We start from the raw sequence: 26,029 nt of genomic DNA, 5'->3' as shown, positions 1-26,029 counted from the left end.
GTAGGAGACAGGGTCTTTAAAGAGGTCACTAGGTTAAAATGAGGTCGTTAGGATGGGACCTGATCCAATCTGGTGTCCTCATAAGAGATTAGGACATAGACACACATTAAGGGACAATCATGTGAAGACACAGAAAGAAGATAGCCATCTACAAGCCGACGAGAGAGGCCTCAGAAGAAACCAACCTTGATGACACCTTTGATCTTGAACTTCCAGCCTTCAGAGCTGTGAGGGATAAATTTCTTTTAAGTGACCCAGTCTGTAGTACTTTGTTATGACAGCCTTAGCCCACTAATACAACCACCCCCAACTCTAGTTTTCCATCACTGAGCCATACAAGGCAGAGTGACCCCAGTAAAACCCTAAACCCTGATCTCAGTACTCTCAGTTTTGGCCACATACAACTGTATGCAGTATCTGGCTACAGGTACTAAGGAGAAAAGAATGATGACTTGTAGACAATAAGTCCTCACTTAACGTCATCGATAGGTTGTGACTTTAAGCCAAACAATATCTACTGAAACAGATTTTATTTAGCACAGGTTCATATAAATAAACAAGAGTTAAGTTCAATGTTATAAAGGACCTTGAACAAAACATTATTCAAGGACCCGCTGTACAAATGTTTCCCTATAATACATGAAGATGGAAATAGAGCATTTGAGAACTAAATAATTAAATATATAGTTAATATCTGACAAGCAGCACACTTAATAACAGCTATAATTTTTATGAGCCATAGCCAGTTTTGCTCAGTGGATAGAGCATTGGCCTGCGGACTGAAGGGTCCTAGGTTTGATTCCGGTCAAGGGTATATGCCTGGGTTGCTGGCTCAATCTCCAGTGGGAGGCGTTCAGGAGGCAGCCAATCAATGATCCTCTCTCATCATTGATGTTTCTATCTCTCTTTCCCTCTTCCTTTCTCTCTGGAATAAAAATATATTTAAAAATAATAATAATAATAAAAGAAAATGAGGGGTAAAGCAGTAGACGATACAAATTGGTATGCTCTTCTTAAAGAGGTCAATCTGAAATGGTCTATACCATGAACATTAATTTACCTGCAATGCCAACCTCTGAAAGGTGAGTTCCGCACCTGGTCCTCAGGGCTCAGGGAAGTCCATACTGACGATTTCAGTGAGAAAGACGCTGACCGCCATGATAGGATGTGCAGACTTGCAGGACAAGAAGTAAAGAGGATGAAGTCTGAGTTGAAGAAGCCACTTCTGATTCTTTGCTGAAGAGCACCTGAATGCATTCTCTTAGAGGCCATTACTTTGCATATGTCTTTCTCCAGGGTATCCCGTGTCTACAACAGTGCCTGGCACAGTGCAAACACTCAAATAAACATGTTGTAATGAATTACTGGGAATTCAATTATGAGACAGCCGCTTCCTGGCAAATTTCTACTTTTTTCCCTTATAAGCAGGACTGTTTTTTAAGCTGGGTATCTTTACTGGATCAAGAGAAAGAATGCTGAGTATAGAAGGGACAAGGACTCCATTCCCAGGACAGTGAGGAGTGATATAATTTGTTTCAATTCATCACATCAGAGTAACTGGGATCTTTGAAATGGTAGCAACTCTTAAAAGATGATAGACCTGTGGACAAATGGAAGTGTGTCTAAGACATCCAAAGGATTTAATCTTCTGTCCTCCATTTTTAGTAAAATTATTTTCTTCCATTAATTGGGTTTATTCTCCAGATCCTATTCCTTCTCTGATCTGCTCCCTTTTATAGTCTGACAGGAGCCTCTTTTCAGGATTTTTTTTTTTAATGTTTCTTAGAATACTGATCCTTATTTTAAAAAATTTAAAAAATGAAAAAAATAACTTTAAAAAATTAAAAAGAGGGACAAAAAAGGAATACCGATCATTAGACTTTCTTTCCAGCAGCTCCATTCTTTCAGTGACAAAAATAATCTTGATTAGTCCAATAGCTCATTCATTCATCTTTCAATTCTACACATAATTCATTTCTTTTTTGCTATGTTCTGGGAAATATACCATCATCTATAAACTATATCAAGGAATTTATCATCTGGGTAGAAGGTAAGAAAGACATGAACATTTTTTAAAAAGTACCCATACTCTATTTTATGTGTGTACCAGTAAAATGAATCCCTCCCTCCTCCAAATAACAAAATGCATCCTGAACAAGAAATTATCAGGATCCTTTGTTCCTTTCACTATACTAGTATATCCTTTTCAACTATCACAAAGTGTATATGTCCTCTGATTATACTTGCTGAAGGGTAAAACTGCTATATGCATGAAATCTACCTTTCAAAAAATTGCTAGCAGCCAAAGCTAGGAAGCCAGAGAGGGAGGAGAAAGGGAGGGAGAAAGGGAAAAAAGAGAAAAAGAAAAAATTGCTAGCTCAAAGGTAGCAATAACTTTTTTTTTTAGTTCATCACCATCATCTATAGGTCCTAGAACAGTACCAGATAAAGGAAATGGTTGTTAATGTTTTTCTGAGTGGTGCACGCACAGGATGGGAAACTATCTTTTGGGCTAAAGCGTGGCTGACAGGTTATTCATGAGTTTTGAGCTCTGTTCCCGGGGAATGTTTATAAAGTTAGCGCATCCAAACATGCTGTTATACTGTAGAAATAAATGTACCGTTTCCTTTTGAAGGATTTCAGTCCTCTAAAATACAAATGGAGTAAATTTAGAACTGAAGAAATGCAAGAGATAACCATATAATGTTCCTACGTGAGAAAATAGATTCATGCCCCCAACAGGGGGAGGGTGCAACACAGACAACCTCCTTTAAATTAAGAAGTCCTGCCCTAGCTGGTTCGGCTCAGTGGATAGAGCAACGCTCTGCAGATTGAAGGGTCTGGGGTTGGATTCCGGTGAAGGCACATGCCCGGGTTGTGGGCTTGATCCCCAGTAGGAGGCGTGCAGGAGGCAGCCGATCAATGATTCTCTGTCATCATTCATATTTCTGTCTCTCCCTCTCCCTTCCTCTCTGAAATCAATAAAAATAAATTTTAAAAAAAGCATTAGCCCTACCCGGTTTGGCTCAGTGGATAGAGCATTGGCCTGCGGACTGAAGGGTCCTAGGTTGGATTCCGGCCAAGGGCATATGCCTGGATTGTGGGCTGGATCCCCAGTACGGGGCGTGCAGGAGACAGCTGATCAATGATTCTCATCACTGATGTTTCTATCTCTCTCTCCTTCTCCCTTTCTCTCTGAAATCAATAAAAATCTATTTTTAAAAAGCATTAAATTAAGGAGTCCTCACAGACATATCAACTAGGAGTTTGATTCAAGGTATATTGTCCTACAGTGTACACTGTGTCTATTATCTGATGTATAATTATGTTAGAATTGTGACGCAAATCCCTAAAGTCTCCTTCATTTTCACAGGCCTTATCTGCTTCATGCATTTTCCGATATTTTGCTGAAGATGTTCCAGTTAGTTGTGCCCAGCGTTTTATTTCTTGGGTTTCCTCTGCCAGTGGGTGAGGCAGACAACCCTGCCACAATCACTACCACCTACTGAAGTCTTATTTCTGGAAAAGGATTTCCCACGATCATTATATTTCTACCAACCAGGAGCTCATGACATGTGACACATGAAGCAGCACGGATAAGGTCTATGGTGCCACGAAAGGCTCTCCCAGTCTCTGTATGCACACTTGTCTCAGCAGACACTTGTAAGCCATATAATGAGCTAGAATGTTTTATTCAAGGGTCTTCCGCCTTGATTGTATCACAGTTTACTCCTGTGTGGTTTTTGTGACATACAATATGACATAATTGGTCACTGAAGGTACTACCACATTCCCTGCGTTCATAAGGTTTCTCTGTGCCAATTCTGTTACCTGCGGAGGCTGCGCCTCTGGCACCTGGCGGTCCCACAGTGGCCACGTTCCCATCCGCTAGGAACCCACTGATGTGTAATGAAATCTGACCTGCCACTGAAGGCATCCGGACAGTCACTGCATCAACAGGGGTTTTCTCCTGTACTCTGTCACTCAAGTGAGCTGAGCTGTGACTCTTTGAAAAAGGGTTTTCCAACTTGACGGAACCTACGCATTTCTCTCTGGTGTGCAACATTCCCTTATGGTACACCAGGCATGACAGGTGGGCGAAGGCTTTCCCACAATCGGAGCACCCGTAGGGTCTCTCTCCTGTATGAGTTCTTCGATGTCTATTGAGGCACGACTTATCTCTAAAAGCCTTTCCGCAGTCACTGCACGTGTAGGGCTTCTCCCCCGTGTGAATTCTCCGATGGTTAATGAGACCCGACTTGTGTGAACAAGATTTGCCACATTCGGTACACACAAAGGGAGTCTTTCCGGTGTGAAATCTCTGATGTGATATAAGGCAAGTTTTCTGGCTGAAACCTTTTCCACACTCAGTGCATACATAGGGTTTCTCTCCAGTGTGAGTCCGTTGATGTATTAGGAGATTGCCCTTCTGGATGAAGCCTTTGCCACATTCGTTGCATATATAGGGTTTCTCTCCCGTGTGAGTTCGCTGATGTACAATGAGATTGCCCTTCTGGATGAAGCCTTTGCCACAGTCACTGCATATAAACGACTTCTCTCCTGTGTGAGTTTTCTGATGGGCATTGAGCTGTGATTTCCAGCGAAAGGTTTTCTCACATTCCGTGCATTCGTAAGGTTTTTCTCCCGTGTGAGTTCTCTGATGTTCAATGAGCCTGGACTTTCTGGAGAAGGCTTTGTCACACAGACTGCATCCATGCGGCTTCTCTCCTGTGTGAACTCTCTGATGATTAATGAGCCGAGACTTCTTGATGAAGCCTTTTCCGCATTCATCGCAAACGTAGGGTTTCTCTCCTGTGTGAGTTTTCTGATGAGTGAGTAGCCGTGATTTCTTGGGGAAGGCTTTGTCACATTCGGTGCACTCATACCGTCTCTCTCCTATATGAGTTTTCTGATGTTCAGTGAGCCTGGACTTCCTGGAGAAGGCCTTCCCACATACGCTGCACCCATGAGGTTTCTCTCCCGTATGAACTCTCTGGTGATCTATGAGGCGAGACTTCTTGATGAAGTCTTTCCCACATTCACTGCATACATGGGGTTTATTTATCTTCTGAGTCCTTTGCGCCTTAAGGGGTTGGGAGTTTGTGTTTACAGAATTAACACATTCAGGAAATTTTATTTCAGTATGATGTTGCTCATGCTTTGCATGTCCATTAATCTCAATTGGGTTCTTTACTTCACAGCTTCTGTTCTGGGTGACCAAACTTATATTTGATTTCAATGCTTTCCTGTGCAAGTCAAATATATCATGACTTTGCCTTAAAGAAAAATTACTTTTACTGCAAAAAACGATGTTTCCAAATGCATTATGTTCATGGCACTGTTCTGTTCTCTTTAGACATCTTTCATTTTGCAAGTGCCTCTGTAAGTGACCATCGTTTTTCTTGATTTCTAGGAAAGAAGAGAAGAATGAACCTTTCTATGAGCTTAGTATGGAATAAAACTATTTTACTAACAGCTCTGTGAAGACTGACACTTTATTGATAATGCTGATATCAGTTCAAAGAAACTCCAAGCAAATATGTTTGTTATCACTTAGACAAGGTTAAAATACAATAATATAAACAAAGAAAATAAAAGGTAAAAACAGTCATTACATAAATAAGGTATAATTCATTCCAAATGAGTAAATACAGTCCTAGCCAGTTTGGCTCAGTTGGCCTGCAGACCAAAGGGTCTCGGGTTTGATTCCGGTCAAGGGCATGTACCTTGGTTGCAGGCTCCTCCCCAGCCTGGCCCCTAGTGCAATGATGTATCTCTCACATTGATATTTCTCTCTGTCTTTCCCTCTCTCTCCCATTCTCCCCGAAAAAAAGCTATGAAAAAATATCCTCAGGTGAGGTTAAAAAAAAAAGGGGGGCACATGCCTGGGTTGCTGGCTCGATCCCCAGTAGGGAGTGTGCAGAAGGCAGCCAAGCAATGATTCTCTCATCATTTATGTTTCTATCTCCCTCTCCCTTCCTCTCTGAAATCAATATAAATATATATAAAAATTAAAAAATGAGTAAATATAAATTTGTTTGCTTTCTAATGACCTCATAAAGCATGCTGGGATAGTAAAATCAAATCAAATTACTATTAGCACTTGAGCACAGAGATAGATATTTGTTTTAAAATGATGTGGGACACATCCAGACATCCATAAATCCTGGTTAAATGATGACTATACACCAAGCCTTATGCTGGTCATGAGCATATAGAAACAGTCCTTATTTTCACTGAACATACATTCTGGTTAGGGGAAAGTGAACCAGCAAGCAATGATAAAGAAGGCAGGTACAAACTGTGGAAAGTGGTTTGAGGGAGCAATGGAAAGCACAGTGGAAGAAATCAGGATATAATCTGAAGAGAGGAAAAAGATAAGGCTCACTCATAGTTTCAATATAGGGCAGTTAATACGTATGAGGAATCAGGTGATATTCCAAATTATTTGACTTGGGGCACTATATAGGTGGGTAGTGCCTTTTCATTAAAAAATTTTTTAAAATTGATTTTAGAGAGAGGGGGGGAGAGATAAGCATTGATTGGCTGCTTCCCCCACACACCCCGACCGGGGATTGAACCCACAACCCAGGCATGCACTCTGACCAGGAATCGAACTTGACACCCTGTGGTGTGTGGCCGACACTCCAACCAACCAAACCACATCAGCCAGGGTGGTGGGTAGTGCCTTTTCATGAGAAAAGGAATATTACTGAAGTTCACAATGTGGGGAAATCAAGTGTGTACTTCCAAAGCACATCAACCTGCGGGTGGCTTTTAGATATCCGATATAGACACGAAGAACTCAACTGGATACAGAAATCTTGAGAAAGGTCTTAACTGGAGATAGCAACGTGGGAATCATTAGTTGTAAATATTATATGAGGACAGAGGACTGAATGAGATCATTTTTTGAGAAAGTGTGTAGACTGAAAGTTGAAGGCATGGGATCAAGTTTATAGTTAATGTAACATTAAGAGTTTGGGTTTTACACTTCTAGGAATATATCTAAGGATAATATAAATCAAACTTGCAAACCTCATCATTCTACCCAATTACTAACAAAATCCACAACAGTTGGCCTGGAAATAAAAGTTCCATTACCAACAACTACCCCATTTATCCATGTTGACACTCCACCAGTTCCCCTACAAATACCTTCTAAAACTGGCCTTCAAGTGGCAGGTTTCAGGCCAATCTTTTGACAGTGCACATTTCTGACTTGATACCTTCATTCTTTGCCCTTCATCTTCATTCTGTCCTAGACATGCCTCCTGTCTATCACACTATCATTCCCCCGTTCTATGTCACTGTAAACAGCTTCCCCTAAATCTCTAAAGTATCCCGTCTTTACTGTTCATGTTGACTTGACACAGCCCTGAACTGTAGCAAAAGCTGAACATCTACCTATTACATGCAGACTGTATTTGTTACTAAAATCTGACTCCTAAAATGTATGGCTTTATTTCTCATTCAGTTCAACCTCTTCTGGCACATATTAGGGCTGTGGTTCACCAACTAGGCTCAAGAGGGCCTGTTTTCAGCATTATACATAGACTAGCCAGGCCGTAATCCCAACGCTAACAAAAACACTCCAGGAAAAGAGGTCCTGCCTGGTAAATGTATTGAGAAACCATGCATTGACCGGCCGGTGTGGCTCAGTGGTTGAGCGTCGACCTCTAAACTTGGAGGTCAGTGTTCTATTCCAGTCAGGGCACATGCCCAGGTTGCAAACTCAATCCTCAGTGCAGGGGGCAGGAGGCAGCCAATCAATGATTCTCTCTCATCACTGATTTTTAAAAATATATATTTTTATTGATTTCAGATAGTTAGGGAGAGGGAGAGAGAGAGAGAGAAACATCAATGATGAGAGAGAATCATTGATCGGTTGCCTCCTGCACACTCCCTACTGGGGATTGAGCCTGCCACCTGGGCATGTGCCCTTGACCGGAATTGAACCCGGGACCCCTCAGTCTGCAGGCCGACACTCTATCCACTGAGCCAAACCAGCTAGGGCAATAAAAATATTTTTTAAAAAGAAGATATTCAGAAGCTGACCACCCCTCACCCTCTCTACCCACGTGTTCTGCTTTGTACTACAAATAGGCTCCTAACTGGATTTCAAACTTCAACCTCTGCCTGCTGCCATCGACTTTCTACAAAGTAGCCACAGGGATCATTTTAAATATAAATTACATCCTGTCACTCCTCTACTGAAACCTCTCAAATGTTTGTTCATCTCATTATTTATATATATACTTATATATATATATTTAAATATATAAATTATTAATTTCAGAGAGGAAGGGAGAGGGAGACAGAGATAGAAACATCAATGATGAGAGAGAATCATTGATCAGCTGCCTCCTGCACGCCCCACACTGGAGACCAAGCCTGCAACCTGAGCATGTGCCCTGACAGGGAATCGAACCGTGACCTCCTGGTTCATAGTTGGAAGCTCAACCAGTAAGCCATACCAGCCGGGACACCTCATTACTTTTAAAAATCAAGTTCCTCAAATGTCCTACGTGACCTGTTCACTCCAAAATCTAGCTCCCACCGCATCGCCCTTATCTCCATGTCATCTCCATCATGGTCCCTCTTGCCCACCCCACTGTATTCACACAGGCTTCCTTGAGATTCTTCCTAGGCCTTTGAATCTGCTATTTTGTCTACTTTGGAACGCAATTCACTCAACGGACCTGCTCACATCCCTCATGTAGTTGCTTAAAGGCATTTTACCGGAGACGCATTCCCCGTCCCAGATGACTGAAGATCTAATAGATTCCTGGCTGCTAACAGCAGCTCCCAGCCCCCTCACACACTATTCCCTTTTGCTGTTTGATTGATCTTCTCAGCACTTTTCACCTCAAGACATCTTATTTATATAGACTTATTTTGATGAATTTTATGTCCTCTTCTTTTAGAATAAAATAGCCAAGCATTATCTTGGAGGCGGTGTTCATGGCTGGCAGTGCCAGTGTGTAACAGGTTATCCAACAACATTTAGCACAATCAAAAAGGATTTAAAGCAATGGAACAAGAAAAGATTCTCATGTATGGAAAATATTGTGGAGGCTCCTTTAAATATAGTTGACCCTGAGTTTAGCAGGGGCAGGGAGCAAACTGTATAAGCAGATCATACCATATAATGGAGGTCATTGACAAAAGAGAAATGTCCACCTTAAATGACTGGCATGACTATGATTAATTGGGATGTAATGTCATCAAACTATCATAAGGAAAAGGAAAGCTTTAAGAAAATGAATCCAACCTTGGCTGTTGCTGCTCAGTGGTTAGAGTGTCGGCCTGTGCACTGAAGGGTCTCAGGTTCAATTCCGATCAAGGGTTGCAGATTCCATCCCCGGGTCGGGGAGCAAGCAGTAGGCAACCAATTGATGTGCCTCTCTCACATCAAGGTTTCTCTCTCCCTCCCTTCTTCCCTTTCACTCTCTCTAAAAGTAAATGGAAAAAATATCCTTGGGTGAGGATTAACAAAAGTAAGTAAGTAAATAAATAAATTCCTAACTCCAATCAAAGATGGGGGCGGGTGTTAGGAAGGGAAAACAACCTTATCCAACGGGGCGAGAAGGTGCTGTAGTCAGAAGACAGTGCTAACATCACACATCTCTCCTTGAACAGAGGCCGTGGAAGGTGGAATTTCCGAGCAAGAAAATGAAGGAACAGGTACTGTTCCTGGGGGAAGAAAGATGGTGAGACTGAGAATTGTAAGAAGAAGCAGAGAGGGGGGGACAATCAAGACCTCAATGGAACAAATAGGGATCAAGTCCAAGAAGAGACCTGTTCCTCTAAACACCTACAGAAAGAGAGCTCCTTTATGGCCGGTTCGTGGAGGCTCTGTGTACGTGTCCTCAGACACCTCACGGCTGTGACACCTCTGAACGAATGGACCAGGACTTCCCCGGCCGCCTTCCTTGCTGGCTCTCACTCACCCGAGCAGATCCCACTGTGGAGTCCACCTTCTCTTGTCCATGGTTCCCCTCGTTCCAATCTGGACAGTGTGTCTGGCTTGCTGGCTGGATACCCTGTTCATGGGAAGTGACAGAAGAGACAGGCTCTTTGACACGGGCTTTGGTGTGCTAACACGGAAGAATGTTGTACCTCAGGAACTACGCAGCCTGCAGGTCAGCAAAGGAAAGGCTGTTCTCTGTACTAGGGCGCATTATACCCTCTAACCTGGGACCAGGGAGGGGACTGAGACTCATCCACTACTTCAGAGCATCACAGACACTCCAGACCTTTCAGAAGCCATGAAAGGCCACCCCTCTGAGTGACACAGGGGAGCTGTCCTCACCCAGTGACACCAGGTGGCTGTAGGTCTCCAACATCACGTCCCTGTACAGGTCCTTCTGCTCGGAGCCCAGGAGCTGCCACTCCTCCCAGGTGAAGTCCACGGCCACATCCTCCAGTGTGAGTGAGTCCTGTAATAACAGGTCCTGTTTAATAGGAGTGTTTCTCTTGTTATTGAGAGGGAAGGAATGTGAAGAAAGTTCTGCTCATTTTTACCATATGGGCTACATCTATATTAAGTGTTTTGATTTTAAAAAATATATATATTTCTAGCCAAAACCGGTTTGGCTCAGTGGATAGAGCGTTGGCCTGCGGACTGAAAGGTCCCAGGTTCGATTCCAGTCAAGGGCATGTACCTTGGTTGTGGGCACATCCACAGTGGGAGATGTGCAGGAGGCAGCTGATCGATGTTTCTCTCCCATCGATGTTTCTAACTCTCTACCTCTCTCCCTTCCTCTCTGTAAAAAATCAATAAAATATATTTAAAAATATATATATTTCTATTGATTTAGGAGAGGAAGGGAGAGATAGAACCATCAATGATGAGAGAGAATCATTGATTGGCTGCCTTCTGCACCCCCCAACACTGGGGATTGAGCCTGCAACCCGGGCTTGTGCCCTTGACTGGAGTAGAACCCGGGACCCTTCAGTCCACAGGCCAACACTTCATCCACTGAGCCAAACCAGCTAGGGCTGTTTTTTTTTTTAAACTACATTGTTATAGAAGCAAAATCTATCCATATTCAACATCAATAGTAAACTATTCTGTAATTGTGCAGCCAATCATCGTTCTACAAATCAAGTATTTATGTAATAAGCAGTCATTAAATCCTCTTTCTCAAACCAGAAATATTTGTATTTAATATATATGTATAGCCGAAACCAGTTTGGCTCAGTGGATAGAGCGTCGGCCTGCGGACTGAAAGGTCCCAGGTTCGATTCAGGTCAAGGGCATGTACCTGGGTTGCGGGCACATCCCCAGTAGGAGATGTGCAGGAGGCAGCTGGTCGATGTTTCTCTCTCATCGATGTTTCTAACTCTCTATCTCTCTCCCTTCCTCTCTGTAAAAAATCAATAAAATATATTAAAAAAAATATATATATGTATATACATTTTTAAAGGCACATATTTGCCGGGCACTAAATATATACTACTAATATCAAGGTAACTAAAACATATTCCAATCCTACATTTACTGTCAATCTTGATAGCCATCATCAGAATCACCCAGAAAAAAAAAAATGCAGACAGTATAATTATAAGACACTAGATATTAAACAAATATATTTTATACATTAGGAGAAATAAAGCATTTTTCCAAAACATCTGTCTAACATCTAAGAACAGGAGACTATTCAAGTCATTAAGCAGACTAAGAAAGTAAATTGCAGCCTTCAAGAAACACAAATATAGTCACGTGCTACGTAACAACGTTTCGGCCAACGACGGACCACATATACAATGATGTGTGGTTGGAAGGTAATAAGAAATGAGGCATTTGGAAGAGGCTTTGAACACAGGAAAGTGTACTATCTTAGAGAGGAGGATGTACTATAGAAAACCCTCTGGGACCCCAACCTTCGCAGACGACAGTACTTTCCACACTGCCTACTGCCAAACCTGACTCAAACACCAGCTCAGCCACGTGGTCACACAGGACCTTTGAGTGCCATGCAATCCTTCCATTTTCTTAGGCCACTGAGGTTTTGTTTCTAGATTAATCCTCACTGCCGTAAGGCTGGGTCGATGGGTCTCACTGTTATGGTCCTATGAAAACCTGTGCCCGCTGAGCTCTCGTGGTCTATTCTCAAAGGGATCTCTGAGGAGCCCCGCATTGCATTTACAGGAAAGCTGAAGTGAAGGACACTGTCTAATATCTCAGCTCTAGGAAGAACCATAAACAATGTCCTGCCCCAGCTGGTTTGGATCAGCGGAGAGAGCGTCGGTCTGAGGACTGAAGAGTCCTGGGTTCGATTCCAGTCAAGGACACATGCCCGGGTTATGGACTCGATCCCCAGTGTGGGGCATGCAGGAGGCAGCCGATCAATGATGCTCTCTCATCATTGATGTTTCTCTCTCCCTCTCCCTCTCCCTTCCTCTCTGAAATTAATTTAAAAAATATATATTTTTAAATGACCTAAAATCTAAATGTCAGGAAACACAGAGTGACACCCTCCCAGGAAGGGCCTGCTGTCCCCTCTGTCGGTGAACAGCCTGTCTGCATCATGGCTCTCTGGCCGTGAGGGCTGTCAGAGATGTTAGACAGAAGGTGACAGCTCATGGAACCCGTACGATGCTCCAGTCACACTATGCTCCAACATTAGTCATTTAGGGAGGCTCCCGGGAACAATACATTCCTCATCCTATTTTGCCTTAATGTTGAAGTTAGGGGCTAAATTTATTTCTGCACAAATTGTGCTGTTCCATTTAATTCAATCATGTTTTCAAGTCCTCCAGAAATCAACCACAGAATGAAGGAAAGAATAAAACAAACCCAGAGTCACCTGGTCCTTAATCATTTTCTTCTGTTACCGGGAAATGGCCAGGAAGATGGACGCTGTGTCTTCCGTCTCCTCTTGAGCTGCTCGAAATTTCTGGGTAGAAATCTTAGGCTCTGATCAGTGGTGTCCCCACGAATGACAACATCCAGGTCCTGAGACCTCGTCCTCAGGGCACCTGGTAGATCTTGTTCCGCGAGCCGGGACCTGCGGGCTGAAAAGTAAATTCGCTTTGAGTGTACTTTTCCTCTGGGTCCAGATGCTGTCCCTGCTACTGTCACTCAGCTGATTTCAAGGCCATCTGTCCCTTTATCTGGAGCTCTGGAGGCTGTTACCCTCTGGAGCAATAAAACATAAGATTCTGAAGGTGTGGGCAGTATGTGTTCCTTCTGTGAGGGCAAAGGAGAACCAGCACAATGCGATGCCCCCACGGCAGGGGACGTCTCACACATATATTTTTGGACAGAGACATATAAAAGGCGAGGATCCGGACACCTATTTCTTTAATATTATGTGTTCATGTATCTTTTCAGAAATCTCTGTACAACTCATTGTAAACACACTTCAGTGTAAAGACAAATGTACTAAGCCAAGCATTTCACTAATCATTATGTGATACAAAGGAAAACAGATAGAAAAAAAGTTAAAGCATATAGAGCAAGACTATTGTTTGTGGATATATACACACTTTGTAACAGTATAGAACATGCATTATATAAAACAAGTTCGAGATTATGGTTATCTCTGGGGAGGAAAGAAGAGGAGGGATGAAAGGATATCACTTAAATTGCATTTGCATCAGTTTATCTCTTTAAAAAGTACCAACAGCAATGTGTGTGTGTGTGTGTGAGAGAGAGAGAGAGAGAGAGAGAGAGAGAGAGGACTTTATGATGGGAAATCCCTTAGAATGGAAATGATAGAGCAGGCAGCTCCAAGAACCCTTCCGGTAACAGCAATGTCAAAACATCAAGTGAGAAAAATCCAATACATCCTACATATGTCCAGTGAAACCATACACATACTTTCTCTAAAGCCAAGAGCAAAGCAAGGATGCGCAGTATAACCACTATTATCTATTACCATTCTGGAAATGAAACCCCACTAACTGGATAAAGAACCAAGTAAGAATAATCAATAATAGAGAAGAGGAAGCAAATGATAAGGCATTCCCTAACATGATTAATCAAGAGTCAGAGTTTCAGAGATTTGAGTAAACATGTATCAAAAATAACTTTTAGCCCAATCAACATGGCTCAGTGGTTGAGCTTCAACCTATAAACCAGGAGGTCACCGTTTGATTCCCAATCAGGGGACATGCCCAGGTTGCAGGTTCAATTCCCAGTGTGGGGCGTGCAGGAGGCAGCCGATCAACGATTCTCTCACATCATTGATGTTTCTATCTCTCTCTCCCTCTCCCTTCCTCTCTGAAATCAATAAAATTATATTAAAAAATAAAAGCCAAAACCGGTTTGGCTCAGTGGATAGAATGTCGGCTTGCGGACTGAAAGGTCCCAGGTTCGATTCCGGTCAAGGGCATGTACCTGGGTTGCGGGCACATCCCCAGTGGGAGATGTGCAGGAGGCAGCTGATCGATGTTTCTCTCTCATCGATGTTTCTAACTCTCTCTCTCTCTCCCTTCCTCTCTGTAAAAAATCAATAAAAAATATATTTAAAAAAATGGTTCTGGTTTAAAAAAAATAAAAAATAAAATAAAATAAAATAAAATAAGTTTTAGCCCTGGCTGGGTAGCTCAGTTGGTTATAGCATCATCCCAACACCAAGGTTGTAGGTTCAATCTCTGGTTAGGCACATATAAGAAGCAACCAATGAATGAATAAACAAGTAGAAAAACAAATGGATGTTTCTCTCTCTCAATCAATTAAAAAACTATTTTAAAATTTTAGTCAGTTGACTGATTACAAAATTGATATCTAAAAATTGATAACATTCCAAAACACACACTTTTTATAAGTGTTACATGACTGTGAATATTTTGTGGGAATAGTTTAATATTCTGTATTGAATACTTTCAATAGAGATATTACTAGAATCCAAAATCCACCTCTAGAAATGTTTGCAAAGGAAATAATGGCAAACACATGCAAAGCTGATGTAAAACTATTATTTAGGCCTATTAGCAGAGGAGTAACTGAATGAGTAAAAGTACACACATCTAATGAAATACTATGTAGTTATTAAAAATGCTAACAATCTAAATTTAGTGAAGGATTATATCAGAGAAGTAAAAACATGCGAACACAGCCTTAACCAATTTGACTCAGTGAACAGAGTGTCGGCCTGTGGACTGAATGGTCCCGGGTTTGATTCCAGGGGGGGCATATGCCCGGGTTGTGGGCTGGATCCCCAGAAGGGGGCATGCAGGAGGCAGCCGATCAATGATTCGCTCTCATCACTGATGTTTCTATCTCTCTCCTTCTTGCTTCCTCTCTGAAATCAATAAAAATAGACTAAACAAACCAACAAACATGCCCACACAAAAGTTTGTACGCAGATTTTATAGCAACATTATTTATAATAGCCCAAATGTGGAAACAACCCAAATATCCACCAGCCGATAAAGGGATAAACAGAACGTGCTTATACACACAATGGCTCAGTATTGAGGGATAAAAAGGAATCCATGCTACCACGTAGATAAACCTCCAACACATGATGCCGAGTGAAAAGAAGCCAGTCACAAAAGACCACGTTATATGCATTTATATGAAATGTCCAAAACAGGCAAATCTATAGAGACCACAAAGAATGTGGCTGCTTACATATGGGGGATATGGAAGGACAGAGGTGGTAACTAGAAGGCACATGGTTTCTTTTTGAGGTGGTGAAATGTTTGAAATTGACTGTGCTGATGGCTGAATATGACTATGACTATACTAAAAACCACTGAATTGTACAATTTAAACGGGTAAGTTGTGTGGTATATGACTAATAGAACTGTTATTTTTAAAAAGCTCTTAATAGAACTCTCATCATATGCTTACTGGGAGGTTTAGGGGGAAATGCATAAATGTTTGCAACTTACTTTGAAATACATTTTTTTAATGTAAAAAGATGGGTTAAGGACAAGCAGAGTTGTGATACATGGATAGATATGTAGTAAAGGAAACACAATAAAATCATGATAAAACCTAAGCATATAGGTATTCAAATGTACAATTCTTTTTAAAAAATGTATTTTATTGTGTGGCGAGCCGGCACGGCCATGGCATACTCAGCCCCAGGGCGCCTTATGTGCTATGCCAGCTCAGCCTGGGTCAGTGACCCTGAGTGGGGGCGGTGAAAGGCTTAGAAAAGACAGACAAGAGAATGAAAGCTGGGTCTCGGTGGGACACTGCTTCTCTGATGGAGAGACAGAGCCCACAAGCTGGTCTTTATTTTATAGCAGATGCCACGAGGCAAAGTAGGGGCGTGATCAAGATGTTTACAACATTCTCCTGGGTTTCAATCCTACTCAACTACATGCACCTGAACTGTATCACTCAGGCACCTGGGGCCACGTGTTCGGACCATAGGTTCAAGCTCACAACTACAGCTGTTGGCTATAATTGTGCTGGGAGAGATCTGCCCTCCAAGCTGGGACTTGCACGTGGCAATGAGAGGGCTGTGCCCTCTCCTCAGTCCAAGGCTTGAACCTATCCAAAACACTGTAGCCGCACCCCACATTATTGATTTCAGAGAGGAAGGGAGAGAGATAGAAACATCAATGATGAGAGAGTCACTGATCAGCTGCCTCCTGCACACGCCACACTGGGGATTGAGCCACAACCCGGGCATATTCCCTCATAGGGAATCGAACCATGACCTCCTGGTTCATAGGTCCACGCTCAACCACTGAGCCACACCGGTACGGTTCAAATGTACAATTCTTTAAACTTTGCTATATATTTGAAAATTTTCATAATAAAATCATGAGGAACAGGGATGCTCATAATAGTAAGGGTTCAGTGAGGTGAGCAGGAACAAAATAAAATAACTTAATTGCTCTTCTATGTAACAGTACATTTAAAGAAAAGAACAAAAAAGGTCAAAAGTAAAAAAAAAAAAACCACCACCATTCACAATGGCAAAAAATTTAAAAGTCAAGGTGAAGATGAGGGACAGGGAGCCACATCCTTAGTAAATGCAGAATCCTAACCTGTTCTTAAAAGTGACAACTGAATATTTAAGTATTTAAGCTCCATCTAAATGAATGTACACATTGAGTGATTCCAGTCATAATGGCATGGATTTGCCTCTTGTTATACTGTTAACAGAAATTTAAAAAATATATATATTTAAAGAAAAAATTTTATGTTTGTTATATGAATGTTTATGATATGAAATTAAGTGATGAGGCAAATTACCAGAGATTTGTTGGAATTGTGCAAATCAAGCATAGAAAAATGAAGACTAGCCCTGGCTGGTTTGGCTCAGTGGATAGAGCATCGGCCTGGGGACTAGGGGAGGGTCCAAGGTTCGATTCCAGCCAAGGGCACAGGCCCAGGTTGTGGGCTCATCCCCAGTAGGGAGCATGCAGGATGCAGCCGATCAATGATTCTCTCTCATTGATGTTTCTGTCTTTCTCTCCCTCTCCCCTCCTCTCTGAAATCAATAAAAATATATTTTTTAAAAAAGAAAAGAAAAATGAAGACAAAAAAAAACATCTATGAACATTTTAACAAAGGTGACCATTGGGGAACTGAATTGGGGGAACTGCGTGCTATTTTACTTGTGCTATAATGATGCTAAAAGGAAATATTTACCAGTGTGTGTGTGTGTGTGTGTGTGTGTGTGTGTGAGAGAGAGAGAGAGAGAGAGAGAGAGAGAGAGAGAGAGAGACGCACAAATTTGCAGGAAGGGCAAAATCCTCATTTTAGTGGCAGCCTGACCTTTTCAGATGCGCTTTGAATCGTCCACCTCCTACAAGCTTTCAGGTCAAGATGATGCGGACGGGGGGGATGTGGGAAGCCCAAAGCTTTGCAAAGAAGGTACGTTTGCAACTCACCCCACCCACCCACCACCAGCTTCGGCTCTCACAAACCCCCCAACGCATGAAACATCTGGACCTTCCCAAACACTGGTCACTGTCCATCAGCATCATCGCGAGCCCAGACCCCGGGTTGCTGGCCGTGACCCCGGCTCCTGTCATTGAGCCGCATCTTAAACCCCCAATGCGATCAGACACTGCTTTCCCGATCAAAACCCAGTCCCCACCGCAGTCTTCAGTCACGCAGACACCAAGCCTGGCCACGGACTGTCAGCCGGGCACCTCGCCGGCCTTTCCCTACTGCCCACAGCATCCCGCAGGGCTGACCCCAAAGGCACCCCAACCACAGACTCCCGCTGCTGCCTCTCCTCCGCGGACCCCCTGCCCTCCCACCCGAACACTTAGTCACCGCGATCCTTCCATCCTGTACCTCTGAGAGCTCCACACAGAGACGGGGTTTCCGCGACCTTCCACGAGCTGCACCTCCGTGAATTCTTTGCCGCGTGTGTCCTCGCGCAGCCTATGCGCCGGTCTGCGGCGACCGAACGGAGTCGGAGGCATTTGTGCGGCGCACCGACGCCCGGACTTCCACGGAGAAAATGTCCGCGCCCGTGTCCTCATCGCATCCAGGGAGCGGCCATCGGCCATCTTTCCACAAAAGGCGAAATAGCCGTTTGGACCCGAGCCGCCAGGGAAGGCTCGGGACGGTGAAAAGCCACCGAACGGCTTCATTTCTCGGCGCTTTAAAACCCCGTAAACAAACGGCATTCACTTTCGGAAGCTCGAACTGGCGCCAGGCAAACGTGGGGCGGGCCGCGTCCACCTCAGCAACCCGGGGAGAGAAGCTGTCCGCTTTGCACAGAGCACGTTCCGAAATGACACCGCGGGCGCAGCCATCTTAGAAGTCAGGTGTCCGTACAAAGGAAAACGACTTTTCCGCGGAGTTAAAAGAGCCAAGGTACAGGCTGAAAGGCAAATACCCCGAAAATGCTTTTGGCGGAAAGATTTGGGGGACAGAAAAGGGTCTTCAGAATCACTTACTGGGGATAGCTATAAAAACAGACACACACACATAAACACACACACACACACGCCCCCACCCCCACCCCACTCCTGGACTGGAAGAAACAGCTTCCAGTGATGCCAATACTGAGTGGGTCTTTTTGAGAACTAAAGGCCAGGATTTCTGGAAGGCATAAATAACTCCACAGAGAATATAAAGTTATGCAAGATTGGAAAAGTTATCACAGTACAGGGTGTCCCCAAAAATGTATTCAATGGCCCTAGCCGGCTTGGCTCAGTGGATAGAGCGTCAGCCTGCGGACTGAAGGGTCCCGGGTTCGATTCCGGCCAAGGGCACATGCCTGGGTTGTGGGCTTGATCCCCAGTGGAGGGCATGCAGGATGCAGCCGATCAATGATTCCCTCTCATCACTGATGTTTCTATTTCTCTCTCCTTTTCCCTTCCTCTCTGAAATCAATAAAGAAATATATTTTAAAAAATGTATTCAATGTATTCACACTTTTTTTCTGATAGCTCAGTTGATGCCTCTTTTCAGATTTAACCCATTGGAATTAATAACTATTCAGTGTATACATTTTGGGGGGACACCCTATATATTACATGGCTGAGCTATAAATCGTATGTAATAGCCATCATAATGTAAACACTACATCTGATTTTTTAAAATTGTGGTAGCGCAATAAGTAAACTTTTCCCACATTCTGTGAGCCATTTTAGCAAATTACCATACCAAACTGAGGAGGAGATCATGGAAGTCCCTGACTTATAGCCAATCCATCAGAAATACAGTAGGCCCCACCTGGCAATTGGCATCTGAAGTGGGGGTGGGTAGCAATATTGTAGGATTGGGCCCTGAACCTGACTCAAGGAAGGCATTGTCAGAATTGAATTGAATTGGACACACACTTGTTATCACAGATAAATAGAGAGTTGCTTGGTGTGGAAAAAAAAACCCATGCATTTGGTGTCAGAAATATTATAAGGTAGAAAAACAGTTCTCATTGAGTTCTCATTATGCAGCTCTTTGGAATACAGTCTGGCAGTTCCTCAAACAGCTAAACACATTTACTATTCTGTGATCCAGCAAGTTCACTCCTAGGTTTACATCCACGAGAAATGAAGACATATGTCCACACAAAAATGTGTACATGTTTATAGAAGCATTAACTAAAATAGCCCCAAAATAGAAACAACTCAATAGCCACGAACTGATGTAGAGAAAAATAAAATGTGCCATATCCATACAATGGAATATTATTCAGGTGTAAAAATGAAGTCTAGAAATATGTTGTAGCATGGATAAACATTCAAACTTTATGGTGGTGAAAGAAGTCAGTCACAAGCACTGCATATTATATGACTGCACTTAAAAAATGTCCAGATAAGCCAATTTATAGAGACAGAAAGTAGACTAGTTAAAGGTGGGGCGAATGGAGCTAGAAAATGATAACCAAGCTAAAATAGAAAAGGGGGAAATAAACAATTTATAAAGTAAGAAATAAAACTAAGATTTTTACTCACCTTTATGATGGCAAAGCTTAAACGATTGATAAGATGGTGAGAAAATAGGCATTCTGATAGATTTAGCTTGTCTTTTGTTTTGTTTTTTTACATGTGAAGTGAGATGTATATCCACAATCTATAGCTTTCAGAGTATTAATAAAATAGTTCCCTGTTCAAAAAATATGTATATACTAAATAAAAATTAGCCATTAGCTTTAAATAGTTCTTGAGGGAGGAAAGATAGCAGTCGGTAAAGTGTATTCATGATTAGAACATTTTTGGACAACAATCTGGAATTTTTCATTCTCTTTTACAATTCCGATATTAATAATTTCTTCACTAGAAACTATAAGTAAAAAGATGTGAGATAAAGACTGCACAGAAATTTCTACCAGAAAATATTTCTGGTCTTCTATTTTCCCCACGTCACAGACCTTCAGCCTCCCTCTTACCTCTGATCCTCCCCGAGCTCTCTCGCCTTCTGCCCAGAGGTGTCACCTAACCTTCACCACCAATTCTGGCTGAAGAAGATACTTTCATTCAACTAGGTTTGTTTCCTCTGTGCCCACAGGAGGCGTCCCGTCTTCCTACCATTACCTTGGCTTTTCCAAACCCTATTCTGTCCTCCAAAAGCATCCCTGCCAGTCGCTCTACCTGCTCCCAGCTCCCCAAAGGACGCCTCCCTGTCCTGTAGGACACGTGACCTTTTCCAAGATGGCTGCGCCCACTGTAAAGTGTGGGGGGGCGGGGGGAGGGCAGCCTCTGTACGAACCAGCAGCAAAGCGGAGGCGGCCAAGTTTATCCTCCTGCGCCTCGTTTCCGCGGGGACGGGTTAGAAAGGGTGCGTCACCCCTTGTGACGTAACGACGGACGTCATGACGCTTGCGAGGGACGTTCCGCGGACACCTGGTGCCGGAAAGGCGGTTGTTCGGCAGGGTCTTCCATGATGGCGGCCCTCACAAACATTCCCTAACGGGCGCCGCCATACTTCGTCGTAGTGTCTTCGTCTCAAAGCCCTTAAAGCGGGAACAGAATCTTCGTCTTGGGAGGTCGCCCAGGGGGTGGTTGGCAGCCTGCAGCCTCTGATGTCAGGGAAGTGAAACCTGACCAGGGAGGTGAGTCGGAGGCAGAAGTGAGGGACCATGGCCCTTCCCACCCAGCTGGTGCAGGAAGGATCTGTTAAGCGGTATATGTGTGTGTGTGTGTGTGTGTGTGTGTGTGTGTGTGTGTCTCAGTTTGCTGTTTAGGGTTTGTGTGGAGATTTGGGGTTCGTGGTAGGGGAGGCCTGCGGGGAGCTCTTGAGAGGAGCAAGCCATTGTAGGGCGGGGGATGCATTTCATGATTGAGGGGCAGGATGGTGAGAAATGGTGCGGGCCCGGGGATGGTCAGGGATTGGAGTGGCTCGGGTTAGCCTTTGTTGGGGGAGGTCAGTGGCTGGGAAATCTTGGAGGCAAATGATTAGCATGACCTAGGGCCGTGATGGCGAACCTTTTGAGCTCGGCGTGTCAGCATTTGGAAAAACCCTAACTTAACTCTGGTGCCGTGTCACATATAGAAATTTTTTGATATTTGCAACCATAGTAAAACAAAGACTTATATTTTTGATATTTATTTTATATATTTAAATGCCATTTAACAAAGAAAAATCAACCCAAAAAATGAGTTCGCGTGTCAGATAGGTTCGCCATCACTGACCTAGGGGTTGGGTTAGTGATTGGGAGGCAGTTGGGTGTGTGTGTGTGTGTGTGTGTGGGGCGGGGAGTTCATTGACTGGGGGTGAATGTCGGGAGGTCATTGATTCCGGTGTCCATGAAGGAAGTCAGTATCTGAGAATGTCTGAAGATCAGTTCTTAGGATGGCCTTGGGGACTGGAGCATCCCTGAAGGAAGGTCAGGGACCGGGGAATCATTGGGATTTAAGTCAGTGATTGTGAGGGTTTGCTAATGGGAGTGTCCATAGGGGGAGGTCAGTGACCACCTTGGTAAGCAGTTCAGTGGAGTTATTTTTTAGTCCTCACCGGAAGATATGTTTTCATTGATTTTGAGAGAGAGACAGAAAGAAACATCAATGTGAGAGAGAAACGTCGAGCTCAGTAGGCGTGGCTCAGTGGTTGAGTGTCGACTTAAGAACCAGGAGGTCAGGGTTCCATTCCCGGTCTGGGCGCATGCCCGGGTTGCGGGCTTGATCCCCAGTGTGGGGCGTGCAGGAGGCAGCCCATCAATGATTCTCATTATTGATGTTTCTATCTTTCTCTCCCTATCCCTTCCTCTCTGAAATCAATTATATATATACTAGAGGCCCGGTGCACAAAAATTTGTGCACTCGGGGCGGGGGGGGGGGGGAAGAGGGGGTCCCTCAGCCCGGCCTGTGCCCTCTCGCAGTCTGGGACCCCTCAGGGGATGACCACCTGCTGGCTTAGGCCCGCTCCCCAGGGTATTGGGCCTAAGATGGCAATCAGACATCCCTCTGGCAGCCCGGCAGCCCTCAGGGGATGTCCACTTGCCAGCAGGGAGCAGGCCTAAACTGCAGTCGGACATCCTTAGCACTGCTGAGGAGGCAGGAGAGGCTCCCACCACCACAGCTGTAATGGCAGCCATCAGCCTGGCTTGTGCCTGAGCAGAGCTCCCCCCTGTGAGAGCGCCCTGACCACCAGAGGGCAGCTCCTGCATTGAGTGTCTGCCCCCTGGTGGTCAGTGTGTGTCATAGTGACCAGTCATTCCCAGTCTTTCTGCTGTTAGGGTCAATTTGCATATTACCCGTTTATTATATAGGATCATTTGGAATGGAAACAGGAGCAGTGGAAAAGGGAGCCTGCCCAAACTATCACATCGTATCTGTGACACTCAGAGTTGCCTCATTAGAACAAAGACACTCATGTTGTTCTTATCACATACGAACTTACGTGATAAGGATTTTAGGAGCCCTGTGTCAGATACCAGGGGCAGGGGCCAATATATATATTTTCTATTATCTCATACTTTCCCTTTCAATAAACACTCACATTAACAGGGCTGTTATTACAGGAATTGCTGATACTGGAGGATGTGGCCGTGGACTTTACCTGGGAGGAGTGGCAGCTCCTGGACTCCGAGCAGAAGGACCTGTACAGGGACATGATGATGGAGAACTACAGCCACCTGGTGTCAGTGGGTGAGGACAGCTCCCCTGTGTCACTCAGAAAGCCCAGTCAGTGGCCTTTCTCATCTTCTGAAAGCTCTGGGCTGTGATACTTAGTCCCCTCCCTGGACCCAGATGAGAAGGTATAATCTCTCTTCATCTTAGAGGGAAGCCTTTAATTTGCAAACATGCGAATTGTGCAGTCCCTAAATGTACTATTCTCTTAGCATCACAGACTCCCAATTCAATCTGATGGGTTAGTCTTCCATCATTTCCCATGACTAGGGTATCAAGTCAGCAAACCAGATGCTCTCTCCAGATTGGAACAAGGAGAAACGCTGTGGACATTAGAAGATGAAATCCACAGTCGAACCCACCCAGGTAAGTGAAAGAGAACCAGCAAGAGGGAAAGGCTGAGGAAATCACTGTCTAGTCCAGCAGTTCTCAACCTGTGGGTCGAGACCCCTTTGGGGGTGGAATGACCCTTTCACGGGGGTCGCCTAAGACCATCGGAAAACACGTATATAATTATATATTGTTTTTGTGATTAATCACTATGCTTTAATTATGTTCAATTTGTAACAATGAAATTGGGGGTCACCACAACATGAGGAACTGTATTAAAGGGTCGCGGCATTAGGAAGGTTGAGAACCACTGGTCTAGTCGTTCAGAGAAGGTGTCACAGTGGTGAGGGTGTCTGAGGCTATAGAAACAACTACTGTGTGTCTCTGTCCCCACTCAAGAGCTCTTCTATGTAGGAATCTAGAGGAAAACTTACCCCTTTATCTTTTGGAACTTATCCTTATTTATTTCTTCTTAGATGTCACCTCCCCTCCCCCATGACTGGAATTGAAACCAGGACCTTTCAGTCCTCAGGCTGACACTGTATCCACTTAGCCAAACTGGCTAGGGCCTGGTACAGAAGTTTCAGTTGGAGAGGGTGAACTCGTTCCAGAGATGGATGGTGGCACTGGTTGCACAACAAAGTGAATGTACATATTAAAAAAAAAAAGTGAATGTACATAATGCCACAGCACTGTACACTTTCAGATGGTTAAAATGGTCTATTTTATCTTATGTATACACTAAAGGCCCAGTGCACGAATTCATGCATGGGTGGGGTCCCTCGGCCTGGCCAGAGATCAAGGCCTATTGGGGGGGAGGGCTGGCCCAGGGGAGGGACTCTGGGAGGTTGGCCAGGCCTGCCCCCTATCGGGGGATGGGGGAAGGCAATCGAGGGCGGAGCCAGCCAGGGGAAGGCCTATCAGGGCCCAGATCAGGCTGGTTGGCTGCCGCAGTGCATGTCATAGCGACGGGTCATCCGCCATTCGGTCGCTGGGCTTTTATATATATAGAAGATATATTATTAAATATATTTTTATTGATTTCCGAGAGAAAGGGAAAGGGAGAGAGAGATAGAAAACATCAATGATGAGAGAGAATCATTGATCGGCTGCCTCCTACACACCCCCCACTGGGGATCGAGCCCACAGCCCAAGCATGTGCCCTTGACCAGAATCGAACCTGGGACCCTTCAATCTGTAGACCGACGCTCTACCCACTGAGCCAAACCAGCGAGGTCTATCTTATGTATATTTAACTGAAAGTTAAAAAAAAAAGATTAGGCACATTTATACTTAGAACTTCTATATTAATATCATACGTTTTCTACTAAAGCGTTAGCCCTCCTAAGGTGTTTTTGCAGAAGCTCTATTCCATATGATGCTCATGGAAGCATTCACAGTTCTCTTCTTTCCTAGAAATTGAGGCAATTGATCATCTGCAGTGGCACTTGCAAAACTAAAATATGCTGAAGGCAATGGAACAGCATGCATTTGGAAGCATTGTTCTGCAGAGCAAAAGTCATTTTCCTTTAAGGCCAAACAATATGTTTGATTTAGATGGGAAAACTTTGAAATCATATTTAGATTTCATCTACCAGAGTAGAAGCTGTGACATAAGGGAGCCTGCTGAGTTTAATGGAGATGGAAGATCCCTTCTCCATGCAAATCACGAGCAAACTCATACTGAAATGAAATTCCACAGAAGTAGCAAGCCCATCAGGACCAAGTCCCGGTCTCTTAAAATTCAGGAAACACACAGAAGAGAGAATGCCTATGAATGTACTGAAAGTGGGAAAGCCATCCTCAAGCAGCCTCAGCTCATGGAACATAAGGTAATTCATACAGGAAAGAAACCCCATGGATGCAGTGTCTGTGGGAAAACCTTTCCCAAGAAGTTCAAGCTCACTGAACATCAGCACGCTCACAGTGGAGAGAAACCTCATGCGTGCAAACCTCATGCATGCAGCGAGTGTGGGAAAGCCTTTCTCAGGAGATTTCAACTTACTGAACATCAAAAGAGTCAAACGGGAAATAAACCCCATGTGTGCAGGATGTGTGGGAAAGCTCTCTGTAAAGTGTTTCTAGCTCTCTGTAAAAAGGCAATAAAATATATTTAAAAAAATAATGAACCCTTCTGCATGGCTGTATGAGCATAGAGAGAAACGTGACCGGATGACTACTCTAACTTTAAGCTCACGGGTGTGGGGTCCCCTCCCCAGAAAGGTAGTATTTGTTCTCAGAAAGG

The 26,029-nt window shown here is 43.8% G+C and overlaps 2 protein-coding genes and 1 long non-coding RNA gene across 4 annotated transcripts in view; 1 reads left to right on the top strand and 2 right to left on the bottom strand.

The window, feature by feature from the left end:
• The window catches only part of LOC111824048, a 3,765-nt gene extending 2,642 nt beyond the window's left edge, over positions 1-1,123 (bottom strand). Inside the window, exon 1 of one of the 2 annotated variants that reach the window (XR_002827149.1) lies at positions 1,061-1,123. This is a non-coding gene — a long non-coding RNA (uncharacterized LOC111824048). Of the gene's footprint in view, positions 1-185; positions 865-1,060 lie in introns of those variants that run through there. The other variant, XR_002827150.1, reaches the window with a different exon arrangement.
• A 2,378-nt stretch (positions 1,124-3,501) lies between these two features.
• Positions 3,502-18,331, bottom strand: ZNF613 (zinc finger protein 613). Its single transcript, XM_006106503.3, has 5 exons — positions 18,227-18,331; positions 12,816-13,023; positions 10,316-10,442; positions 9,954-10,046; positions 3,502-5,409 (listed from the first exon to the last, which is right to left on the bottom strand). The coding sequence occupies exons 2-5, from the start codon at positions 12,828-12,830 to the stop codon at positions 3,695-3,697; spliced, it is 1,950 nt and encodes a 649-aa protein (XP_006106565.1). The 5' UTR covers positions 12,831-13,023; positions 18,227-18,331; the 3' UTR covers positions 3,502-3,694.
• Positions 17,707-26,029, top strand: LOC102425412 (zinc finger protein 649-like). Its single transcript, XM_023747316.1, is given in 6 exon segments — positions 17,707-17,797; positions 18,316-18,503; positions 18,578-18,754; positions 23,346-23,472; positions 23,725-23,820; positions 25,201-26,029. Coding segments are annotated over 6 exon segments (1,380 nt in total). The 3' UTR covers positions 25,902-26,029.

The sequence above is a fragment of the Myotis lucifugus genome, unplaced genomic scaffold, assembly GCF_000147115.1.
Source record: "Myotis lucifugus unplaced genomic scaffold, Myoluc2.0 scaffold_839, whole genome shotgun sequence".
Lineage (NCBI taxonomy): Eukaryota > Metazoa > Chordata > Mammalia > Chiroptera > Vespertilionidae > Myotis > Myotis lucifugus.
Note: the sequence above shows the minus strand (reverse complement) of the source record. Positions and strands in the feature narration are given on the sequence as shown.